General features: G+C 39.2%; 2 protein-coding genes across 2 annotated transcripts; both read left to right on the plus strand.

Annotated features, from left to right (window-relative positions):
- Window positions 1-811: 811 nt before the first annotated feature.
- Window positions 812-1,669, plus strand: LOC109341296 (uncharacterized mitochondrial protein AtMg00810-like). The gene has a single exon (XM_019579173.1). The coding sequence runs from the start codon at window positions 812-814 to the stop codon at window positions 1,667-1,669; it is 858 nt and encodes a 285-aa protein (XP_019434718.1).
- Window positions 1,670-15,815: 14,146 nt separating this feature from the next.
- On the plus strand, window positions 15,816-16,370 carry LOC109341297 (uncharacterized mitochondrial protein AtMg00860-like). Its single transcript, XM_019579174.1, has one exon. It carries the CDS (start codon window positions 15,816-15,818, stop codon window positions 16,368-16,370), a length of 555 nt encoding a protein of 184 aa, XP_019434719.1.
- Window positions 16,371-23,280: the final 6,910 nt, after the last annotated feature.

Raw genomic sequence — 23,280 nt, forward strand, 5'->3', positions numbered from 1 at the left:
AACATGGCCAGATGTATGCTCAAAACCAAAAATCTTCCAAAGGCATTTTGGGGTGAGGCTGTCTCTACTGCTGTGCACATACTCAATAGATGTCCAACCAAAAGATTAGATGGAAAGACACCAGAAGAAGCTTGGAGTGGACTCAAGCCTAGTGTGAGTCACTTTAAGATCTTTGGATGCATATGCTTCAAGCATGTTCCTGAACAAAGAAGGAAGAAACTAGATGAAAGAGGAGAGAAAATGATCTTCTTGGGCTATCATTCCACATGATCCTATAAAGTGTTTGATCCAAAGAACAACAAAGTAATGATAAGTAGAGACTTGAGATTTGAAGAAAATCAGTGCTGGAATTGGAACACTAGCACAGAAAAGAGCAGAGATACACATCTGCAAATTGATGAATGTGAAGAAGAAATAGAAGTTGTTAATCCTATGGCTGCACCAACAATCAATCACAACATTTCTCAGAGACACAGACAACCACCAACAAGGTTCAGTGACTATGAGGTGTTTCATGATTCAAACATCACTGAAGAGGCAGATCTTGTACACATGGCTCTTTTGGCTGAGCAGGAACTAGTAAGCATAGAAGAAGCATTAAAGCAACCAAACTGGATTGAGGCAATGAATGAAGAACTAAACTCAATCAACAGAAACAATACTTGGAGCTTGGTTGAGTTACCAAGAGGAAAACGAGCTATCAAAGTCAAGTGGATATACAAAACAAAAGTAAATCCATAAGGGGTAGTAACCAAGTATAAAGCAAGGTTGGTTGCCAAAGGTTTCTTGCCGAAACAAGGACTGGATTATGATGAAGTCTTTGCAAGTAGGGGTAGTAACCAAGTATGGATTGAAGCAAGCTCCAAGGGCATGGAACAAGAGGATAGATGCATTTTTGAAACAAATTGGTTTCCTAAAATGCACCTCTGAGCATGGTGTTTATGTGAAATGCAAGAACAAGGCAGAATCACTAATTGTTTGCCTCTATGTGGATGACTTGCTAATAACTTGTTCAAACTCTGATCAAATTGCAACCTTCAAACAGCAAATGAAGTCTGGGTTTGAAATGACAGATCTTGGAGAGTCAGCATACTTCCTAGGCATTGAGTTTAAGAGGACAAAGCTTGGTATAGTGATGCATCAAAGCAAATACATAACAGATGTATTAAAAAGGTTTCACATGGCAGATTGCAACATCTCACACACACCAGCAGAAGCAAACTCTGTGAACTCTCAAATTGAGGAGGAGAAACCAGTTGATAAAACTCTGTTTAGACAAATGATAGGCACTTTGAGGTACATATGCAACACCAGACCTGACATTGCTTATGGAGTAGGTGTAGCAAGCAGATTCATGGAGAACCCTCTCCAATCTCATCTGGTTGCTGTGAAGAGAGTGTTGAGGTATCTCAGAGGAACACTTGGCCTTGGCCTAGGAATCATGTTTCCTTCTAAACAGAACATCAATTGCAAGCTGGATTTGCTTGGCTTCTCTGATGCATATTGGTGTGGTGATAAATCTGATAGGAAGAGTACCACAGGTTACTTGTTCAAGCTAGGGGAAGCTCCTATTAGTTGGTGCTATAAGAAACAAGATGTTGTAGCTTTATCTTCTTGTGAAAGTGAATACATGTTGCTTCTATGTGTGAACGACAAGCAACTTGGATGAGTACATTGATGGAGGAACTTGGCTTGCACGAAGAAGAGGATGGTATTCTGTTGATGGTTGACAACAAGTCAGCTATTAATCTTACCTTAAATCCTGTGGCTCATGGAAGGAGTAAGCATATTGAAACCAGATTCCATTACCTAAGGGATCAAGTTGATAAAAGAAGAATAAAGCTTGAGTTTTGCAACACTGAAAATCAACAAGCTGGCATATTAACCAAGGCTTTGAAGAAAGAAAGGTTTGTGAATCTCAGATGGCAAATTGGAGTGAAGACCATTGAATGAAGGCTGAAATTAAGGAGGAGTATTAGAGGAAATATAATTTTAGCCTTTATTGTGTAATTAGCATAGTTTCCTTATATAGAAACTTTGGTTAGTTAAGTAGGTTGAGAAAACTACTATAAATAGTAATAGTTGTAAGACTTTGATTTTTAGAGTGTGTGTTGTATTGGTATGTGAAGATTCATTCAATACAAAGAGGTCATTCATTGATAAACTTCTTCTTCTTCTCTATATACTCTTCTTTCTTTCTTTTCTCAATTCCATTGCCACTTTGTTTCTATATGTGAGTGAGTGAGTGTGTGCATTGTGTATGCAGCAAGGAGGTGAAGTTGGCTTTGGTTTAACACCTGTAAATATTTTTCACTCTCTACACCTTTCTCTTCTTCAAAATGATTTTCACTACAAGATTTATTCTCTATTTTCTTTTTCTCTCCATCTTTTCCAAAAATATTTCCAATTCCAAACTCACATTTCCCTTTGTTGAATGGATCTAGTCTGTCATATTGTTTTAGATTTTGAGAGAGAGGCTTTTTCTTTGTGGGTTTCAGTGGTAGAGACTCGAAATGACATTCGTTGTTCTATAATCTTGGCCGTATAATAGGAGGAGGTGGCCAGCAATATTTGTTCATCCACTATTGTGACCACGAAAATAGTTTCTTCATGTTTCTATGTGATGATAGTACATTGTGTTTCTGTGTCATGTTTGGTGAAGGAAAATGATGACGACAATAGTGCTTCGTCAACTTAGGAGAGAGTCGTTGTAGTTGTTGGTGAAATATATTTTGCTCCTTTTTTCTCTTCTTTTTTGGTATCTTATGGTGTTGTTGAGGTTGTTGTATAGATGAGATGGAAGGTTGTTTTTGTGTTGGTATTGCAGATATTACTCTGAGTTTGTTTTATGTATCTTCATCTGAGTCACCATCATTTTTAGTGTGGTAAATTTGTAATGGTTTATTTTCCGAATCTTCTTGTAATTTAAGGATTAACTCTCTTATCTCAATAAATAAATCTGCAATTGGAGGTGGAACAAAATGTGTTGTTGGAACCTGAGATGATGGTAGGGAGAGGGGTTGAGAGTGTGTGTGATTGATTTGAGGTGGTGAAGGAACATGTTGTGACTGTGAGGTTTGTTGATGAAAAGCGGAATATGTGGAATAAAGTGAGTGGATGGTGGAATAAAATGGTTGTGGTGGTGGTTTTTGGGGTGATTGTGGTGGTGGCAACTGTGGAAATGTATGGAAATGAGAATTAGGTTGTGAGTTATTTGAGAATGGTGAAGATAATATGGGACCTATGGTGGATAAAAAGGTTTGTGGTTGATTGTAAGTATAATGCGTAGAATACATAGTTATAGAGGGATGGGTGAAAGGATGAAAGCAATAATTGGTAGAGTGCAAATAGCAATCTACCAAGAACACTATGAAGTTATTCTACTCCTAATGAAGATATAAACTAAGAAGATAATAAAAAAGTAAATTCTTCATTTTTCATTGATTGATTCATACAAGAACAAGATATTATTTAAAGAGGTAAAGAAATCCTAAGATAATGATCATACAAGTATCATCATTTAATACTAGAAGAACATTATGGAAATATTGAATATAAATTATTTGATTAAATCTAAATAATTAACTATAATATTTTAACATATCCCATTTTTAATAAATCTCATAACAATCATTATAATATTAATATACATCCTATTAACACAACAATAAGAATTCCAAGACGCGGTGATGGCTGAAGTAATCGTTATACAATGGATGTTGCATGATTTCTTTAGGTCTTAGATTTTTTTAGGTTTTTTAGTTTTCTCATTAGTATGTCAACTGTCAAGCAATATTGTCTATGATGTTATTCAAATGTACCTTGACCCTTTCATGAATACAAATATATTTTTGTCTTATCTTTTCTTTCTCATTTTTTTTTTTTGTATGATATCAAATTGGGGTAGAAAGTATGTTTTTTTTAAAGGTGTTTATGCACTAAACTGAACAATAGTGGAATATTAATATCAGAAAAGAAAATTTGAAGTACAAATGCTTAAACTCCTTCTTTTTAAGTTAATAATCTTCTCTGACATTTATTATATTAGTAATGGGCAAACTTTTCACCCTGATACAAATAGTTTTATACACATTCTTGTTGGATTAAGAAATATGATAAATCATGACTCTAATACATTCTTTACTACAACACATTCTACATATGATATTGAAACAATTATTTCTCTCCAACTTATCTACATCACAGGGTGTTGGCCACGAACTCATAGTGGCCACCTTAGACTCATCCGCGGCCACTCCAGAACGAGAGATAATATGTCCCAAATACTCTAAACTGGGTTTAGCAAAACTACATTTCTTCCGGTTGACTTTCAACGCATGGTCCTGCAACGCGGTCAACACCTCCCTCAACTGTCTTTCATGAGATTCTTCATCAGCACTGTAAACCAGAATATCGTCGAAGAAAACCAAAGCAAATCTCCACAAGTATGCCCGTAATACTTCGTTCATGAGAGCCTGAAAGGTCGAAGGTGCATTTGTGAGACCAAAAGGCATCACAACAAACTCATAATGACCTTCATGGGTTCGAAAAGCAGTCTTCTCCACATCCTCACTCCGCATCCGAATCTGATGATGCCCAGATTTCAGATCTATTTTGGTGAAAACCGTGGCCCCTCCAATCTCATCCAATAACTCCTCAATAATCGGGATAGGGAATTTATTTGGAATGGTCACCCTGTTTAGGGCCCGATAATCGACGCAGAATCTTCAACCCCATCCTTCTTTTTCACCAAAATGACAGGACTGGAATAAGGAATGATGCTATGCTGAATCACCCCTGACGCAAACATCTCCCTAACCAAGCCTTCGATCTCGGTTTTCTGATAGTGACGATATTTGTACGGTCTAATATTGGGGATAGTTGCCCCCTCAATCAGATGTATGGCATGATCCTTCCTTCGTACCAGTGGTTAACCTATAGGATCTGTGAATAACTCTTCAAAATCCTCGAGCACTTGAAACATATGGATCGGCATGCTCTCAACTTCCCCCCTCTCAGATCTGATGATTCACAATGCATGATCAACCCTTCCCCCTCTACTCGAATGACCTGCAACAAAGCACCATATGAGACCTCGGTTTTGGCTAAGGCTGGGTCTCCGGTAATACGGATCGACTTCTAGCCTTGCTTGATCGTGAGTTCCAATTTACCAAAATCAGCTTGGAACTCACCCAATCCAGATAGCCACTCCAAACCCAACACCAGATCAACCACTTTGAGACTGAAGAGGTAAAAGTCTTGGGTCACTTCCAGATTCTGTATCTGGAAAGATAAATGCGAACACTTCCCCCTACAATTCACCTTACGCCCATCTCCTATGAAATTGTGAGAAGCCCCACAGTCAATGAGGACAACCACCTTTTTCCCCTTTAACATCCCTTCTACCTTCGACGAAGGGGTCATAGTGAACCCCAACATAGATCACAAAGACAACCTCAGATCATGTACCCCCGATTCGTTTATACTGTCTTCCCTTATACCGTCCTCATCTTCCTCCTCTTCCTCCAAAATAAGCATTATGAATTGCCTATTTTTGCACTGATGATCTCTAGTAAAAGGTTCATCACAACGAAAACATTGCCCTTTTTCACGCCTTTCCTTCACCTCTACACTGGTCAAATGCTTGAACTCTCCCCTCTTGGCCGAACTTCACTGATAGGTTTCGGTGCAGAATGCCCAACTATGTTACTCCCCCCAAAACTGTTCTGCTTCCCTTCCCCCATCGATTTCGATTCTACCGTTACGGTTCTGGAATAGAGATTTGCCCTTTGATTCCCTTCAGACCGACTTGAATACCCAAACGAGCCCCTCTTACTCAAGATGGCATTCTTCTGCTCAATCAATAGCACCTTCTAGATCACATTGGATAAGGATTTTAACTCATACAACTTCACCTCGGAACGAAGCTCTTCTCTCAACACATTCAAAAATATTCCCCTAGTAAATTCCGGATCGATGCTTCTCAATGCCCCAACATACTTCTCAAAATCCTCCACAAATTCCTCGACGGACCTGGCTTGTTTGAGGGCTAGTAACTGCTCAAATGGATTCTGAATCATCGAAGGTTGGAATCTTCGAACCACCGCAATCTTGAATCCTTCCCAATTCGGCCTCGGGTTGCATTTTTCCCACTAGTGATACCAACTCAAAGACTTTCCTTCGAGTGCCATAACTGTGGCCTGCATTTTCTCCTCCTCGGTCAGTTCCTTCAACTGGAAATACCTCTCTAGTCGGTGAGTCCAGCCATATGCGTCATCACTAGAGAAGATTGGAATCTCCAATTTCCTCCATGTTTCTCGCCTAAAAGGGTTATCCTCCCTTATAAAATCCCTTCCACCTTGAGTTCCTCCTCTGAACTCATTATCCTCCCTTATAAAATCCCTTCCACCCTGAGTTCCCCCTCTGAACTCATTTCTGCCGCTTGGAACTCCTCCATGGGGCTCATTCCCACCATGAACATCAGCACATAAATCATTTCCGCCCTGAGCACCTCCACGGACTTCGTTTCTGTCATGAACCCCCCTTATGAGTTCATTTCTGCATGGAACGCCTTCACGGAATTCATTTCCGTCATGAACACTGGCACAGAATCTCAGAAAAGAAGAAGAAAGTTTCACAATCGATTCGGAATCAATTCAATTCTGAATACTAATACCTCGTTTATTTCTTGAAGAATGGAGAAGATTACAAGATGAACCCTAATTGATTCCTCAAATCAATTGCATGTTACAAGCTTAATTCCCTGAATTAATCCCTCTCCTCTACTGAATTCTCAAAAGTTGATTACAATAATCCCCCCTATCACCTATTTATACTTTGTGCCCCCTATTCCTACAATGCTTCTGCAGTTAGAAACACTGCTTCAGCAGTTACAATGGCCACGTCACACTGCCACGTGGCCTCCTATGATACACCCTGGTGATGGGTGGTTTCTCCCTCATCCTATCATTATCCTTATTCTCAGAGGAGTCCCTAATCTCCTTACGTCTTTATGTTTGAATAGACTTTCGAAAGGGGATAATGTTACGACCTCAGTGTATGTAACACACCCATCTATATTCAAAGATGATCATCACAGTATCAAAAGCTTATTTCGGAATATGAAAAAATAATATATATTTGTTCAAAATTCGTTTGTGTTCAAGACTTATCTGTATTCAAGACATATCTAATATTTCGTCATAATCACTAAACAAGAATACTCCATTTTAGAGGATACACAATTGATATGAAGAATCCAAAATTTTAGAATCAAGAGTTTAATTTATCAATCAGAGAAGAATGAAGGAACAATGTAGGTGAATCAAGAGTTTCAAGTTGTGTTTTGAATAAAAAAAGGAGAAATACTTATCCAACGGACAAACATCATTTGGTTTGTTTGCATTTGTAGAAAGCACAACGTATTTTTATTGCTTCAAAAGCAAATTTCAATCATTTGTTATTAAATTTACATTTTTTTCATTTATATTTATTCCACTTTGAGACTATGATTGAAAGACTTTCGAAGTCTTAAAACTCTTTTTAACACAAACCATTGTTCATTGTTGTGCCTAGAGAGGCTTGTTATGTTAAAAATACTCGAGTCGTTGGGCTTGAAGAGGCTAGATGTGCAAATAATACTAGTTATAATTGATGTCACATTATAGTGGAATCTTAGTGCAATGAACTGAATGTAGCCTACTAATTTGGGTGAGCCAATGATAAGTGCCAAAATTAATTTGTATTCACTTTTTGATTAGAACGTATAAAACATAAAGACTGATTAATGAAATGTTGAGTTCATAACTTTAATATCACTTTGAGTTTTAAGGTTAAGGAATTTAAAGGAGGTGATGATTAAAGATGGAAGAATAGACAATTCATTTCACCCAATTAAAAAAGTGAAGAATACATGTTTGTTTTCCAAATCACGTTGGGCGTGATTTGAGGGGTCTGGGTGATTGAGCAAACCCCCCAAGGGAGGAAAGAAGATGCTAAGCGCCCCATGCAGGCCTACAGGTGCATCCTGTCACACAACATGCCAATTTGGCTAAGAAAAAGGGCGTTGGCGTGATTTGAAGAGTCTGGGTGCCCCTACCAAATAAGGAAACCTTCAAGCAAGGGTTTTAGGACGATTGGCACCCTGAAACTCTATATGAGGACCATTTGCCCTCTCATTTATATAATACCATGTTGTCAACCAACACATTAGAAACCAAGAATCACCAAAAATAGATAGGATAAGAGTGGAAAAAGTGTAGAGAGAAGAGAAATTTCTTCTCGAGTCTTCTCTTGGAGCTTGGACGTATCAATGATTATGGATAACTAATCCTCCTTTGTTGGAATTGTGTGTAACTTATTTAACTATATGTTTCTCTTTTGATTACTAAATATAAGTTTTTGTTTCTATGTTTTGATATCAATGATTTAATCTTATATTTGATGCTTGCTTTAGATTTATCGCCTAAAATATTATTTTGGATTCGATATATTATATGGAAACTAATCATTTGAATTCGATCATGGATTTGTTGTCAAATAAATCTAAGCTCTAATAGTAGACTTAGTTCATTTGTCAACCAACATTTAAGCTAAATACAACTTGCTATCTTAACTACTCAAGAGATTGATAGTTAGAAAGAAAGTTGAATAATCTTTTTAATGAGAGAACTATAAAAGGATAAGATCTGATCGATATAATTAATCAATCATAAATCAAGATTTGTATGTTAAATCAATCAATTACAAAAAAGTTCAAAAGTGAAATCCAATTCCAGCATCATTATCCCGTTGCTTTTACTCATATTAACTCTTGCTTTTTATATGCTTATGTTTCAATCATAACAACAACAATAAACAAATGTCTATTGAAATTTCATAACTTTAAATATTTAACCTAAAGAATGACATTTTATTACCAATTCCCTGCAGATACAATAAAATTCTATATTATACTCCAATTGAATCTTGAAAGAATTTAATAGTAAAATAGTAAGACAACACAACTATATTAACAGAAGTGAAATAAACACCATTTACACAAACATCAAACCAAACTTTCAATAGCCAGTATACATACTAGTTTGAATCTTTTATCTCTTCACTACTTTTATTTTGGCTTATATAACTTCTATTTAATAGGGGGAATTTTTATTTTGATACCTTTTCTCCCTCGGTCATGTCTGGGCTATCATTTGACTGCCCGGGTAACCACCACTAGGCTCCTCATCTCCTCGTGACCTACCTCAGATGAGTCCACTTGAGGCAGATATCATAAATGCTCCTAACACGACATTAATGTCTTTGATCCACCAGTTAATGCACCTTTGACCTTCTCATTAATGTGCCGCTAACTCGCCCTCAATGTCAGCTAACATGTCGCCTGCCCCCAACAATAAAAGAACATTGGCGCCATCTGTGGCTTACCTACAACATGGCAACCACCCGTAACCAAGCTCTACCGCCTAGCCAAATAGAACTGCTCCAAACAAACATTCCTCCAAACCATAACACTCCTTCTATTGACCCTCCATCACTAGTACAACCATCTCAATAGGCCAGCCAAAGTCATCCCCCCAACCTCACCCCAGAAGCACCCACTACCCAACAACTCCTACACATGATCCAACAACGAGGCCAGATCATCCAACAACAAGTCCAATTACTAGTCGAGCTTCGCCAACATAGACCCAAACCAAATAACAAACCTTTGCAACTAGTTGCCAATGAGCACTCCGCAGAATCCACCAAAGATTCCATCCTAGTAGCTCCCCCAAACACAAAAACCACCTAGATCACCAATCCCTCCAACCCTAGCTCCTCATGAACAAGACACCCTTTCACTGAAGCAATCATGTCTTCCCCACTACCCAAACACCTAACCCGCCTAAATAACATCGACCAATATGATAGAACAAGTGACCCACATGATCACTTAGATGCCTTTGAAGCCTCAATGCTTTTCCATGGGGCGACTGACCCTATCATGTGTCGAGCCTTTCCCCTCACTCTAAAACGAGTTGCCTTGTAGTGGTTTACACGACACGCACCAAAAAGTATTGATCAATGGGCCACTCTCGCTAATGGCTTCAACATCTGGTTCACAACAACCAAAGAGCAACCCCGTTCTTCATACACCCTGTCCGAAATACAGTAGGAAACACACAAACCCCTCCGAGCTTATCTTGACAGATTCAACTCAGAGGCCATGAAAGTACGCACCTTGAGCCCAGAGGTGGCAGTGCATATCTTGGTAACAGGACTACAGGACGGCCTCTTCAGCCAAGAGTTGGCTATGTAGTCAGATCTCACAATGGAAGAACTCTGATCTAAAGCCCAACAGTTTATTAATCTAGAAGAAACCCATCATAACTGTCCACCATCCGAACATAGAGAATATCAACTCCCCTCACGGAAATCCAAAAAACCCAAAACATACGAACACCCTCGAGATGATCCACCCCGGCATCCCAAAACACCCAAATACACCTCCTACACCCCCTCAATGGTAGTCGCACCAGAATCCCGCAAGAAGTTATGGCCACCCATTTAGTCCAACTCCCCAAACCCAACCTGAGCAGAAAGTTGGGGACCCAAGACCACTTAAAATATTGTGATTTCCACACCTTCTTTGGACATGTAACATAAGAGTGCACCCAACTGAGGGACACTATTGAAGACCTGATTCAAGCTGGGCACCTCCAACAATTTATTGCTCGGACCCGCCACGGGAGATCACCACCCTCGCGTCAGTCAAGTCATCCTCAGAGATGTTCCCCCCTAAAACCTCAACAGGAATGACCTCCGAACAGAGACTGAGGAGACTGGTAACGCTCCAGTAATAGGCGACAATGGAGGTCAGTGGACATCAATACAATTTCAGGCGGATTCACCGCTGGTGGTACTTCTAGGGCAGCCCAGAAAAGATATGTTCGGGAGGTCATGCAATGAATTGTCCGGAGTACTCGCCACTATCATGACCATCAGGCGGCACCACCAATCTCATTTAACGACCATGATTATAAAGGCGTCGTTAGTGGTCATGACGATCCCCTCGTCATCACCGCCAAAATGAATAATAAGAAAGTTGGAAGGTTGTTCGTCAACCAGAGCAGCTCGACAGATATCATGTTTCAAGATTTGTTCACAAAAATGGAACTCAAGGACAGAGACCTATTATCTTATGATGGACAATTGGTCGGTTTAACTAGACAGGGAGTCACTCCTCGAGGATAAGTTGACATATGGCTTAATGTTGGAGAGTAACTCGAACAGTCCAAGCTAAGATCCTAGTTATTGATTATTTCTCCGCTTACAACGCCATCTATCGTCCGACTTTCGGGAATGTACTGTCAAAGGAGACTAGCAGCGGGGCGTACACCTAGTGGAATTGGATGCTAGAACGGACGAGGGGGAACTCCGCCCTTAGCTAGAGGGGGAGAAAACCTCCCTTTAGCTTGGTCCCTCAAAAGAAAATCTAGTGCATATTGGCAGCATACTCGACGAAGCTCAAAGATCCAAGTTGGTCGCATGCTTGAAAGCCAACAAAAGATAAGCCACTCTCTCTTGTCAAGTGGTTCTCGCCTGGGCGAGGGCCAAGCAGCGAGCTTGGGCTGTTCTAGGTGATTTTGGCTGCCCAGGCGAGAGTATATCACCTAGGCGAGGACCAGATAGTGATTTTGGCCAGTTTTTTGTGGAAATGTCGCTTGAGCCACAATCCCTCGCTTGAGCAAGAGATAGACAAAAATTTTGATTGTTTTGATTGATTGATTTCCTAGGAAATAGCCCTAGCATGGGTTAGAAGTATTTAATAATTGGGAGAGATCATGGCTCGAATGAGGAGCTCGATGCCGAAATCAACGAACTTATACAGTTACCTTTGTTCTTGCGCCTTATTCGGGAAAGGATTCCGATGATGACGTTGTGAGAAAGGCGATGCCTAGAAAGGACTACATGATACCACACAGCAAGGTCGTCTGACTGTAAGAGGCTTGGCCATGTGGCCATCTAGGATATTTCAGCGATGGTGAGTAGTGGTAGCGATGTTATTCCTCTATTTCATGATAACGTAAGATCAAGTCCCACAAGAAGCATTCCTTCGGGAGATGTCTTAGGATAGGCCGATCGATATAAAAGAATGATTAAAAGATTTAATCAGATAACCTCGGTTAGTGTACATACTCATTATGAATAATGAATTATGGGAGACAAATGAGCCCAGCGATGTTGAGAGGGACAACGATGGCGGTGATTCGTCAAAAAAGTCTTGAGGGCGAGTCTAGGTGAGACAAGTCCCTTATATTCCTCTATGAGGTATTCTATTGGATTGGATAGTTCTCATAAGGCAAACTAGACGATCTCTGACAATCGCTCTTTGCAATCAGGATCAATGAGGAAATGCCCAAAGAGTGTTTGACAGGACACCGTCCTAAAATGGAAAGTTCTTCAAAATAGATCTATCATATATCCTTGCGAGGAATAATTTTTGGTGGGTTCAAATTGACTTGTTATGGAACCTGTACTCTTGGTTATTTCTGAATAGTTTATTGAGAGGATATTGGTGTAAGGATGGATGAAATAAGCATAACATTCATATATTGAGATCGTGAAAATTAATCTTCATGATCTGAGTTATAACATCATTCATCATGGTGCATTTGTTTATGTGATATATATTGTATATATTATGTGTGCCTGTTTGGATGTGATATTCAGTGTAATTCCATGCCATCAATGAATAATATTCATTAGATGTCTTACTCCCTTTTCTTTCTACTTGTCTTCGGTTCGCGTTCTTGTTCAGATGGACCGTACCGCGAGGATTTGGAGCTACCGATACACCTACACAGGCCCTTGTGCCTTGGAGCTAGAGATGGTTTGTGATGGCTCTACGATGCACTTACCTTCACATCATGCAGACTTGGAGGCTTCCTTCACTTTACCTGCTCGGAGACTAGCACTTGCTGCACCATTCATTTAGTTTGTGATTCCTCATGGACCAACGCATGTAGGGCCATATACTCAGGACGGAGTTGGGACAACGTGCTCAATTCCCCACCATGGAGGAGAGTTGCTCGATGGAGGCTGCCTGATCTTCAGGCAGATGCGAGAGCGGGAAGTCGGTCGCAAGGTTGTCCAATGACCCGAAAGAGGAGGAGCTGGAAGCCAAAGAGGAGGGTTGTGTGAAGTTAGTCTGTATAGAAGACTCCATTGAGGTGGTAGACCTCTCCTTCAATTCCGAGACAGAGGAGGACCCAAGCGAGTGCTCTAGTGCACCCGTAGACACTGGAGCTAGTCACTAGTAGCCATTTGCATTTCTATTTTGCTTTTGAGACGGGTATCTGTGTTGGGTACTTTTAATGTGTGGATTTCTATTGTATATGTTTTCAGTTGGAACAAAGATTGTATTTCCACTTTTGGTTTTGTAGAAACATTTTCCGTCATTTTCAATAAAGAATTATTCCACGATATATTAAGTGGCTTTTGGTTATCATTAGATAATGATTGTTGTCTTTTCCGAAATTTAGGTTACTTAACGTGATGTCCTGAAAAGGAATCAAATGTAAATGGATGAGTTTTACATTACAAAAAAAATACCTATTTTTAGGTAATATTTGTTGGAGTAATTTTTGGGGCGTTACAACATGGTATCAGAGCAGTTCTTTTCTATTCGTCTTTGGACATGACCTCACAAGCTTTCTTATGTGACTTGGTGTGCTTAATCGTTAGCTTGAATAATTTGGTTGAGAATACTACATATAGATAATTTCAGTACGAGAAGTATCTCATACACGTCTAATGTTCACATATTTAAGATGATTGGACGTGGAGCTGGTAACCTGGACTTCCTGACTTCTATTACTACAACAACTCAGAATATGAATGCAAATTTGCATCGGCTAAATCAACAACAACCCTTACCCAACCAAGGACCGGCTCAGTATAGGGCCTTGGACAAATTCTGTCATCGTCAACCCCAAAAGTTTTAAGGAGGTTTTGCACCAGATGTTGCAAATGACTAGATCCAGGAGTTGGGAAGGATCTTTTGAGTGCTTATGTGAACTGAGGAGCAGAAGGTCACCTATGTGACCTATATGCTGACTAAGGAAGCTCAGAACTGGTGGGAATTTGCCAAACGTCAGAGGGTGCATGAACAACAAGTTGTCATTTGGACAACTCTCAAAGATATATTTCTACAGAAGTACTTTCTTGTGGATATGAGGACCAAGAAAGAGATGGAGTTCTTGCGTCTGCAACATGGAAGCATGACTATTGTGGAGTATGCTGCCAAATTTGAAGATTTGGCGAGGTATACCTCACATTACAATCAAGTGGGGAACGAAAGGTCCAAATATGCCAAGTTCGAGGACGGACTCAGATAAGACTTGAAGGTTATGTTTGTACATTAGCAGATACCGAATTTTGCAACTCTGGTTAACCGATGTTGGCTTTATGAGGAAAGTGTGAAGGCAAGGAAGGCGGCGCTAAGAAGTGTCGTACCACCCGAAAATTCCTATGGCCCCCAAAGGATTTCCGGGAAAGGACATGGAAGGGGAAAGCCCTTCAACCGCAACCAGAAACCCTATGCTTCATCATCAGGGAATTACTAGAGAAATTTCAAGCCTTACAACAACAACAACAATAGCAACAACAAAAACAACAAAATGAGTTCTCAAGTTGGGAACTCTAACAACAACACACCACCTTGGTGTTCGAAGTGTAAGGGGAAGCACTTCAGTGTCAACTGCCCCATATGTTATCACTACAACCAGCCTGGACACATCAAGCCAATGTGCACTAAACTGAAAAGGGGAGAAGTGAATATTGTTCAAGCGGTAAGACCTAAGGCCAAAGGAAGGGTGTTCACCATGATCGGAGCTAAGATTGAGGGAAATATGGACCTCATACAAGGTACATGTCGTATTAATGAGACTTCCTTATCTGTGTTGTTTGATTCATGTGAAACCCATTCTTTCATGTCTAATGATATTATCAATCGATAAGAATTGGTTATAGTATCCCTACCCTATGACCTAATTGTATCCACGCCCACTAATGAACCAGTCATAGTGTCAACTATATGCTCTGAATGTCCTATAACTTTAGATGAGCGAACCTTTGCAATAGACCTGATATGTTTACCCTTATTCCAATTAGATATCATCTTAGGGATGGACTGGCTGTCTAACAAGCATGTTCATATAAACTCCTTTAAGAAAACAGTAATCTTTAGAGATTCTAAGAACCTCATTGAATCCTGTTATGAAACCAAAAGCACCACTGCCAACGAAATGAAGAAACTCTTGAAGGATGGAGCTCAAGTATTTATGCTGCTGGCATCATTGGAGAAGAAAGGTGGAGCAGAGATTCAGTACTTACTCGTGGTTAGGGATTTCTCCAAAGTTTTCCCGGATGACATTCCTGGTTTGCCCCTAGTGCGAGAGATAGAGTTTCCTATCGATATGGTTCCTAGAACTAGACCGATCTCTTTAGCTCTCTACAGGGTGGCACCATTGGAGTTAACAGAGTTGAAGAAGCAATTGGAAGACTTGCTATAGAAATAGTTTGTCAAACCTAGTGTTTCACCATGGGGTGCTCTAGTGCTATTTGTGAAGAAGAAGGATGGCAATATGCGACTGTGTACTGACTACCGACAGTTGAACAAAGTCATCATCAAGAATAAGTACCCATTGCCAAGAATTGACGACGTGATGGATCAACTAATAGGAGCTATAGTGTTTTCAAAGATCGATCTTCGGTTAGGATACCACTAAATACGTGTGAAGTCAGAAGATATACCGAAGACTGCTTTTCGGATGCGATATGGTCATTACGAATATCTCGTGGTGCCATTTGGTGAAACCAATGCTCTTACAGTGATCATGGATTACATGAATCGTATTTTTAATTCACACCTCGACACATTTGTGGTCGTATTTATCGATGATATCCTGATTAATTCGAAGGATCAAGAGGAACATGCGAAACATCTGAGGATAGTGTTACAGGTTTTGAATGACAACCAACTCTACGCCAAGCAGTCAAAGTGCGAATTTTGGTTAGAATTAGTGAATTTTCTTGGGCATTCGATATCAAGTGAAGGAATTGTTATAGACCATGCTAAAGTAGGAACGGTGATGGAATGGAATTCTCCGAAATCCATAACGGAGATCAGAAACTTCATCAGTTTAGTGGGATACTATCAAAAGTTAATTGAAGGATTTTCAAAGTTGGCATTGTCACTGACCATGTTAACCAAGAAATCCAAGGATTTTGTGTGGACGATTAAGTGTGAAGAAAACTTTCAAGTATTGAAGAAAAGATTGACGACAACACCTGTGTTTATTCTACCAGACGCGAAGGGAAACTAAAACATGTACTATGACACGTCTAAGCAAGGCCTAGGTTACATGTTGATGCAACAAAAAAAGGTTGTAGCTTAGGATCCAAGACAATTAAAGATACATGAGAAGAATTATCCGACACACGACTTACAATTGGTTATAATCCTTTGCTCTCAAGATCTGGAGACATCACCTCTATAGAGTAAGATTTGAAGTCTTCAGTAATCAAAATAGCTTGAAGTATATGTTCGACCTAAAGGAGTTAAACATAAGGAAGAGACGATTGATTGAATTCCTTAAGGACTATGACGTTGATCTCTAGTGCCACCATGGGAAAGCTAATGTGGTGGTTGATGCCTTGAGTAGAAAGTCTATGCATATGTCAACCATGATGGTCAGGGAGATGGAATTGATTAGGGATTTCAAGAATTTAAGCCTCGTAGTGCAAGTAAAACCTAAGAGTTCGATCTTAGGTATGCTTATGGTAACAAATGACTTTCTGGAACAAATGAAAGGTTTGCAAAGTTCCGATCCAGAACTGCGAGAGAAGAGAATCTTGTTGGCTGAAGGAAGAGCCCTAGAATTTCAAGAAGGAATCGGTGGAGTATTACGATGCAAAAATCAAGTCTATGTGCCAAGATACCCTGATTTGAAAATGGCAATCTTGGACGAAGTCCTTAAGAGCAAACTAAGTATTCATCCTGGAGCTATCAACATGTATCAAGACTTGTCAAAGATGTTCTGGTGGTCCGGTATGAAGAGAGAAGTAGTAGAGTATGTCCCTCACTGCTTAACATGTGAGAAGGCAAAGATCGAGCACAGGCGACCTGAGGAGAACTCCATCCTTTGGATATCCCGTTTGGAAACGGGATAGCATTGCAATGGATTTAACGAGCGGGTTTCCTTGGACTCAAACGGGTTATGATGCATTTTGGGTCATAGTGGATCTTTTGACAAAGACATCGCACTTTCTACCCATTAATATGAAATACTTCTTGGAAAGGCTAGCAGAGTTATACATCAAACAGATTGTCCGATTGTATGGTATTCCTAAAAATATCATCTCAGATAGAGACTCACGTTTCACTTCGAAGTTGTGGAATGGTTTTTAAATAGCCTTGGGTATGAAATTGAGTATGAGTTAAGCTTACCACCCACAGACGGATGGCCAATCTGAACGGAGTATCCAATCTTTGGAAGACTTGTTGAAAGCATGTGTGTTAGAACACTCTGGAAGATGGGCGGACTATCTACCTCTGATAGAGTTCACCTACAACAACAACTTCCATTCAAGTATCGGCATGGTGCCGTATGAAGCTCTTTATGGCAGGAAATGTAGAACACTGTTATGCTGGTTCAAGGTAGGAGAGAATCTGATACTACGACCCGATGTGGCGCAGCAGTCGACGGAAAAGATAAGAATGATACGGGAGAACATGAAGGCAACTCAGAGTAGGCAAAAGAGCTACTATGACAAAGGGAGGAACCCTCTCTATTTTGAGGAAGAAGACCATGCCTTCATGAGGGTGGTTCCGACAACTGGCATTGGAAGAGTGCTTAAAGCCCGTAAGGTTACCCCTAAATTCATAGGACCATACGAAATCCTTAAAAAATTTGGACCAGTAGCTTACCAAATAGCCTTGCCACCTTTATAATCGAACCTACATAATGTATTCCATGTATCCCAACTCATAAAATACATTAGTGACCTGTCGCATATCATCGAACCCGATTCAATCCACCTAAAGGATAATCTCACTTTTGAAACTATGCTCTTGAGGATCACTGATCGAAGTGTGAAGGCGTTGCGAGGCAGGGAGATTTCCCTAGTTAAGGTGATCTAGAGCCAAGCAAACAGAGAAGATACGTGAGGGAGGATTGTAACATCGTAAATTTTCGTTGTATGTTGTATTAATTTTTTATGTATGTTGTGAATTCCTATTTTGTGGTAAATGTTCATAATTTTCTGTGACGAAAAGTTTTTGAACCGATGTCAAGTCCAAATTCACGTGAATTCGGCCCGATAACGTGTTTTTGAGTTATGTAACTTGGAATCGAATTTTGATAGCACCTTTGGCTTCGAAATATTTTTCACTTCGAATTCTGAGGGACATCGATTTTGTCCATGACGTATTTCTAAATATTTTTCACTTCGAATTCGGTATTTCAAAATTCTAACCGTAAACCAAAATCGAAAGATTTTTTTATACTCGGTCTAGTATTTTCCAACACTACCTAGGCATGGCTTAATCGCGAATGTTTCGCTGAAGAAGTCACTTCACTTTCACGAGTGAAACTTGCTTGGCTAGCAAGCAAAAATACTCATCTCTGACACAAAACCCCTTAAACCCTTCATCCACCCATTACACAATTTACTTTTTGAAATCCTTTGGTTTTCCCCTACCCAAATCAGATTCATTGCCTTTAAAAGAACCCATCCAACTTGGAGAAACCCTTAGCATTTCTCTTCTTCTTCACTTTGATTGTCAAGAACTCTAAGGTAAGCTTTCATCTTTTGTCCTTCATCTCTTAGAAATCTAACCATCAGTTGTTTACGAGATTTTAGTATGATGTTTATACGCATGTTATGAACGTTTTCAACCGTCGAAATTTTATAATAATCTTCCTAACTCTTGTTATACTAAAAAACTCGAAAAATAGGTTTTCGTGAATTTAGAAAATTATTGTTTTGAAACCATGAAATCTTGTTGTTCATGGGGTTGTTTTAGTGTTTGAAAATATGTATGTTGTTGATTTTGATGAAAGGAGATGATTATGAAATCAAGGCTATCTTGATTTAAAATGTCGTTTTGAGCATGAGATCAACCCTTGTAAAGAAGGTGTTGAAATGATCATGAACACGATAGGAATCATAAACGAGACTTTCGAGGATAAAAGATAGTTCAAGAATATGAATCTTAGACCGGATGGATGACAGTCTCGGATGTTCTTAAAATAGATTAGAATGATGTCTTTACCTTAGAGTTAACAGGTAAACGATTTAACTCACAAATCACTAATTGATTTTTATGTTTAGTTTCAAGGTATTCAAAGTCAGACAACCTACCCATTCACGCAAAAGAGATGCACCACGCTACAACCCAAGGTGAGGGAGAATACATCGAGACATAGTGGTGTCCGAATATGACACCAGAATCTCCCAACTACCTCAAAAGTTGGACCTACATTTGTTTTTATTTAGAAACGCGTACTTGACCAAATGATTGCATGCCTGGATTAAGTACGGATTATTTCTTAAGCTGTATGCCCTAGGATAGATTAAAATATCAAGTATTGTGGTAGTTATCCATGAAGGAACTTCACTTGAGAAAATAAAATGTGTAGGGATCAAACACAACAGAGATTTTCGATTCAGTGGCCCAAAAGGGTGAGGAAGCAGTCCAGGCTGCTGGACACTATAGCGAATATACAGAATATAGCAATTAATTCTACTATACAAGTTAACCGGTTCAATGCAATAAAGAGAGATAGAGAGAGAGAAAGAAAAATCCTGCAACATGATTTTTATCCTAGTTCGTTTGCTTGTCCACCGCAAACTACATCCAGGCCTCCCGGCTGATTTGGGAGATTTTCTTCACTATAATTGAATCAATGTTTTTACATGCACATCATCCAATTACAACAACTTAGACATTCACAAGAAAATAAAGAACCTTATTCTATGGTTTGACTCCCTTCCTACCGATAATGAAAACCTTTCTTTCGGCGTAATCCCAAAATGTGAAGATACAACTCAATCTCTTAGGTGATATGACACCTCGATATTCCCAATGTTACAACAATTTTTCACAACAAAATTCTAGAGTAAACTTAAGCAATTACAAAGCTCATATATGACACGTAAGGCTTTACTCTAAACACCTAATACAAACTCATGCAATATGACAATGTATTAGTTTCAAAACAGAAGTTACAGAATGTAAAAACTTCACAAAAAGCATCAATAATATACATGAACATGTCAGATGAATGATGAGAAATATATCATGAAATGCTACTCAATCCTAAAGCATAGAATTCTCTCCTTTCTAAACTAACAAATGCACTATCAACTAGATGCAACAAATATCGCGAAAAATGATCTAACTCTCTAAAAAAATGCAACATGCAACTTATGAGATCAGTTCGGAAAATGCAGTTTATAAAGAATCAGTTATGAAGCCCAGTTAATCGATTAAAGCTTTGGTTAAACGATTAACGTTGTTCAAAAACGTAACTGATTCTGTTTTCCAAGCTTTTCAGTTTCAACAACTTTTCAAACAGTTAGGTTAATCGATTAACGTATGCCTTAATCGATTAACAGCATATTTTCATGTGTAATTTTAAATACAAAAACTCAAATACGTTATGCACTTAATTCATACTTGTTTAACACTTAGTTTATGCCTAGAATGCACATATACATGTACTTATGTGATGCATGAACATATTATGACTGACATATCTCAAAGATGAAATGATTTAAAAGATTTATGCATATGAGACATGTATTAGGTGACCTAAGCCTTAGACTCAACTTAAACTATTTTCTAGTCTAAGCCTAGTACCAATCAAAAGACTTAAGCATGTTGATTTGTTGGTGATTTTCAAGCTCTTATTAGCACAAGTTGTCCTCATCAAAACCATGACATATAAAGAGAGCTTTCCAAAGTGTTCCTCTTGACATGCACACTTTCAAAATCTCCCAACTACCTCAGAAGTTAAGAGTTATATTTGTTTTCTTTTTTTAGAAACTCGTACTTAACCAAATGATTGTGTGCCTAGATTATGTACGGATGATTTCTTAAGCTGTATGTGTAACGCCCCGAAAATCAGTTCATAATTACTATATTTAATCTCTTGAAAAATGGGTAATTTTTTTTTCTTTTATGTAACATATAACTTACAAATCATTTTTTTCATTTTATCTATTCTCTTTCAAGACGTCACATTTTCAAACCTTTGCGGAAATAATTTCTTAATACTTAAAATGTAATTGAACGAAACACAATTATTTTCTGAATACTTCTCCTTAATCAATTCTTGAATTTGCAGTACGTACATCATGGTTTACAAAATACAAGGCATAATCTATTCTTTGCCCCTAACAAAGACTAAAAATACAAATAAAAATAAAATAATGCTGGGGCGTTGGAATTACAAAAGTACCCTACACAGGTTCCCTATCAAAAGAAAGAAAGGAGCTCCTAGACCGGTGGTGCATTGGAAACCTCACTCGGGTCTCCGAGTCTAAAGAGATCTCTATAAACTCCACCGAATCCTCTATGGAATTTTACTCTACACAGTCATCGTCCTCGTCCTCCACCACCTCATCTGTTGTCCAATGAAGTAGCCATGCCTGCTCCATCCATCCTTCTTGGCGTTGAGTCAGTAGATGAGAATCTCGGTTGGGGCCAGGTCCTGACAACCTCCAATCTGCCTTCTGCCTCAACTGGTGCCGATGGACCGGCAGGTACGGACCTTCGCTCTGGTGGGGTGAATGATGCTTCCCGAACTACGTAATGTGCGGGAGATGCAACACAGAGCCATCGTGTACGAGATCTAATTCCAGGTCGTAGGGACCCGTGTAAGTGTATCTGTTTCCTTCAAAGAACCATGCCCCCTCCTGGGACATGGTAAAGCGGTTGCCCCTGATCATCTCCGATTTGTCCATCTAAACATGGATGTACACGAGTACACCAGAAAGAAAGAGAGGGAGTAAAACATCTAATGAAAAACTTTTCATTGACGTCGTGGAATTACACAAAATATTACACCAAGGCAAAGAACAAGTACATATATATTATATGATCATACATGCATGTATTAATGAGGAATGAAGTATAAAACTTATGATTTTAGAATCAATATCGATAAATACCATGTATGCATATTATGCATATGTCCACCATCCTTACACCATTATCCTCCCAATAACTATTCGGAAATAACTAAGAGTACAACTCCGATAACAAGCCGATTTGATTGCACCAAAACTTATTCCTTGCAAGGATATATATATATGATTGATCTGTTCCAATGGAACTGTCCATTTCAGGATGGTGTCGTATCAAACACTTTTTGGGCATCCCTCTCATCGATGTTGATTGCAAAGAGGGGTTGTCAGAGATCGTCTAATTTGCGCTGTGAGCACTGTCCGATGCAACAGAATACCTCATCCAGGAGTACGTGGGACTCGTCTCACCTAAACTCTCCATCAAGACTTTGCTGACGAATCACTGCCATCGCCATCCCTCTCAACATCTCGGGGCTCGTTCATCTCTTGTAAATTTCCTCTCTACTACTTCATTATTCACAATGAATATGCACACTAACCGAGGTTAACAAATTAAATCTTTTAATCAAACTTTTTTGGAATGCTTCTAGTGGGACCCGATCTTAACATTTAAACCACAGAGAATAAACCTCACCACCACTATGAACCATCGTTGAATCACCTTGGACGGCTCTCAAGCCAAGCCTCTTACGGTCCGACGATCTCACTTGTGAGCATAATATAATACTTGTGGGCCTCGTCTTTAACCATGCAATTCTTTACATACATCACTTTAGATATGGCAACATCAATTTGAATCATTTCCAGGAATTTCATATAATTATTCATCTTTACAACATTTACTTATTGAAAGAACATTATCTCCAATAAAGGTGTTTTAGGTTTTATTGAATAGGATTGGAAGTGAATGAATTCTTGATGGCAAAAATGCCATTAGACTCTCTCACATGTGAGAGTTATCGTTTAGACGACTTAAGAAGTCTTGTCTGTATAGAGCCCTCTTGCTCAAGCGAGAGCTGTCTAGCTCAATAGAGGGATTCACCATTTTTATAAGGCACATGTGGCTCAAGCGAGAGTTGTCTCGCTTAAGCAAGAAAACAACCAGTTTTCTTTGTCTCTCGCCCAAGCGAGAAAACTCAT

This window comes from Lupinus angustifolius, unplaced genomic scaffold, assembly GCF_001865875.1.
Source record: "Lupinus angustifolius cultivar Tanjil unplaced genomic scaffold, LupAngTanjil_v1.0 Scaffold_426, whole genome shotgun sequence".
Taxonomy (NCBI): Eukaryota; Viridiplantae; Streptophyta; class Magnoliopsida; order Fabales; family Fabaceae; genus Lupinus; species Lupinus angustifolius.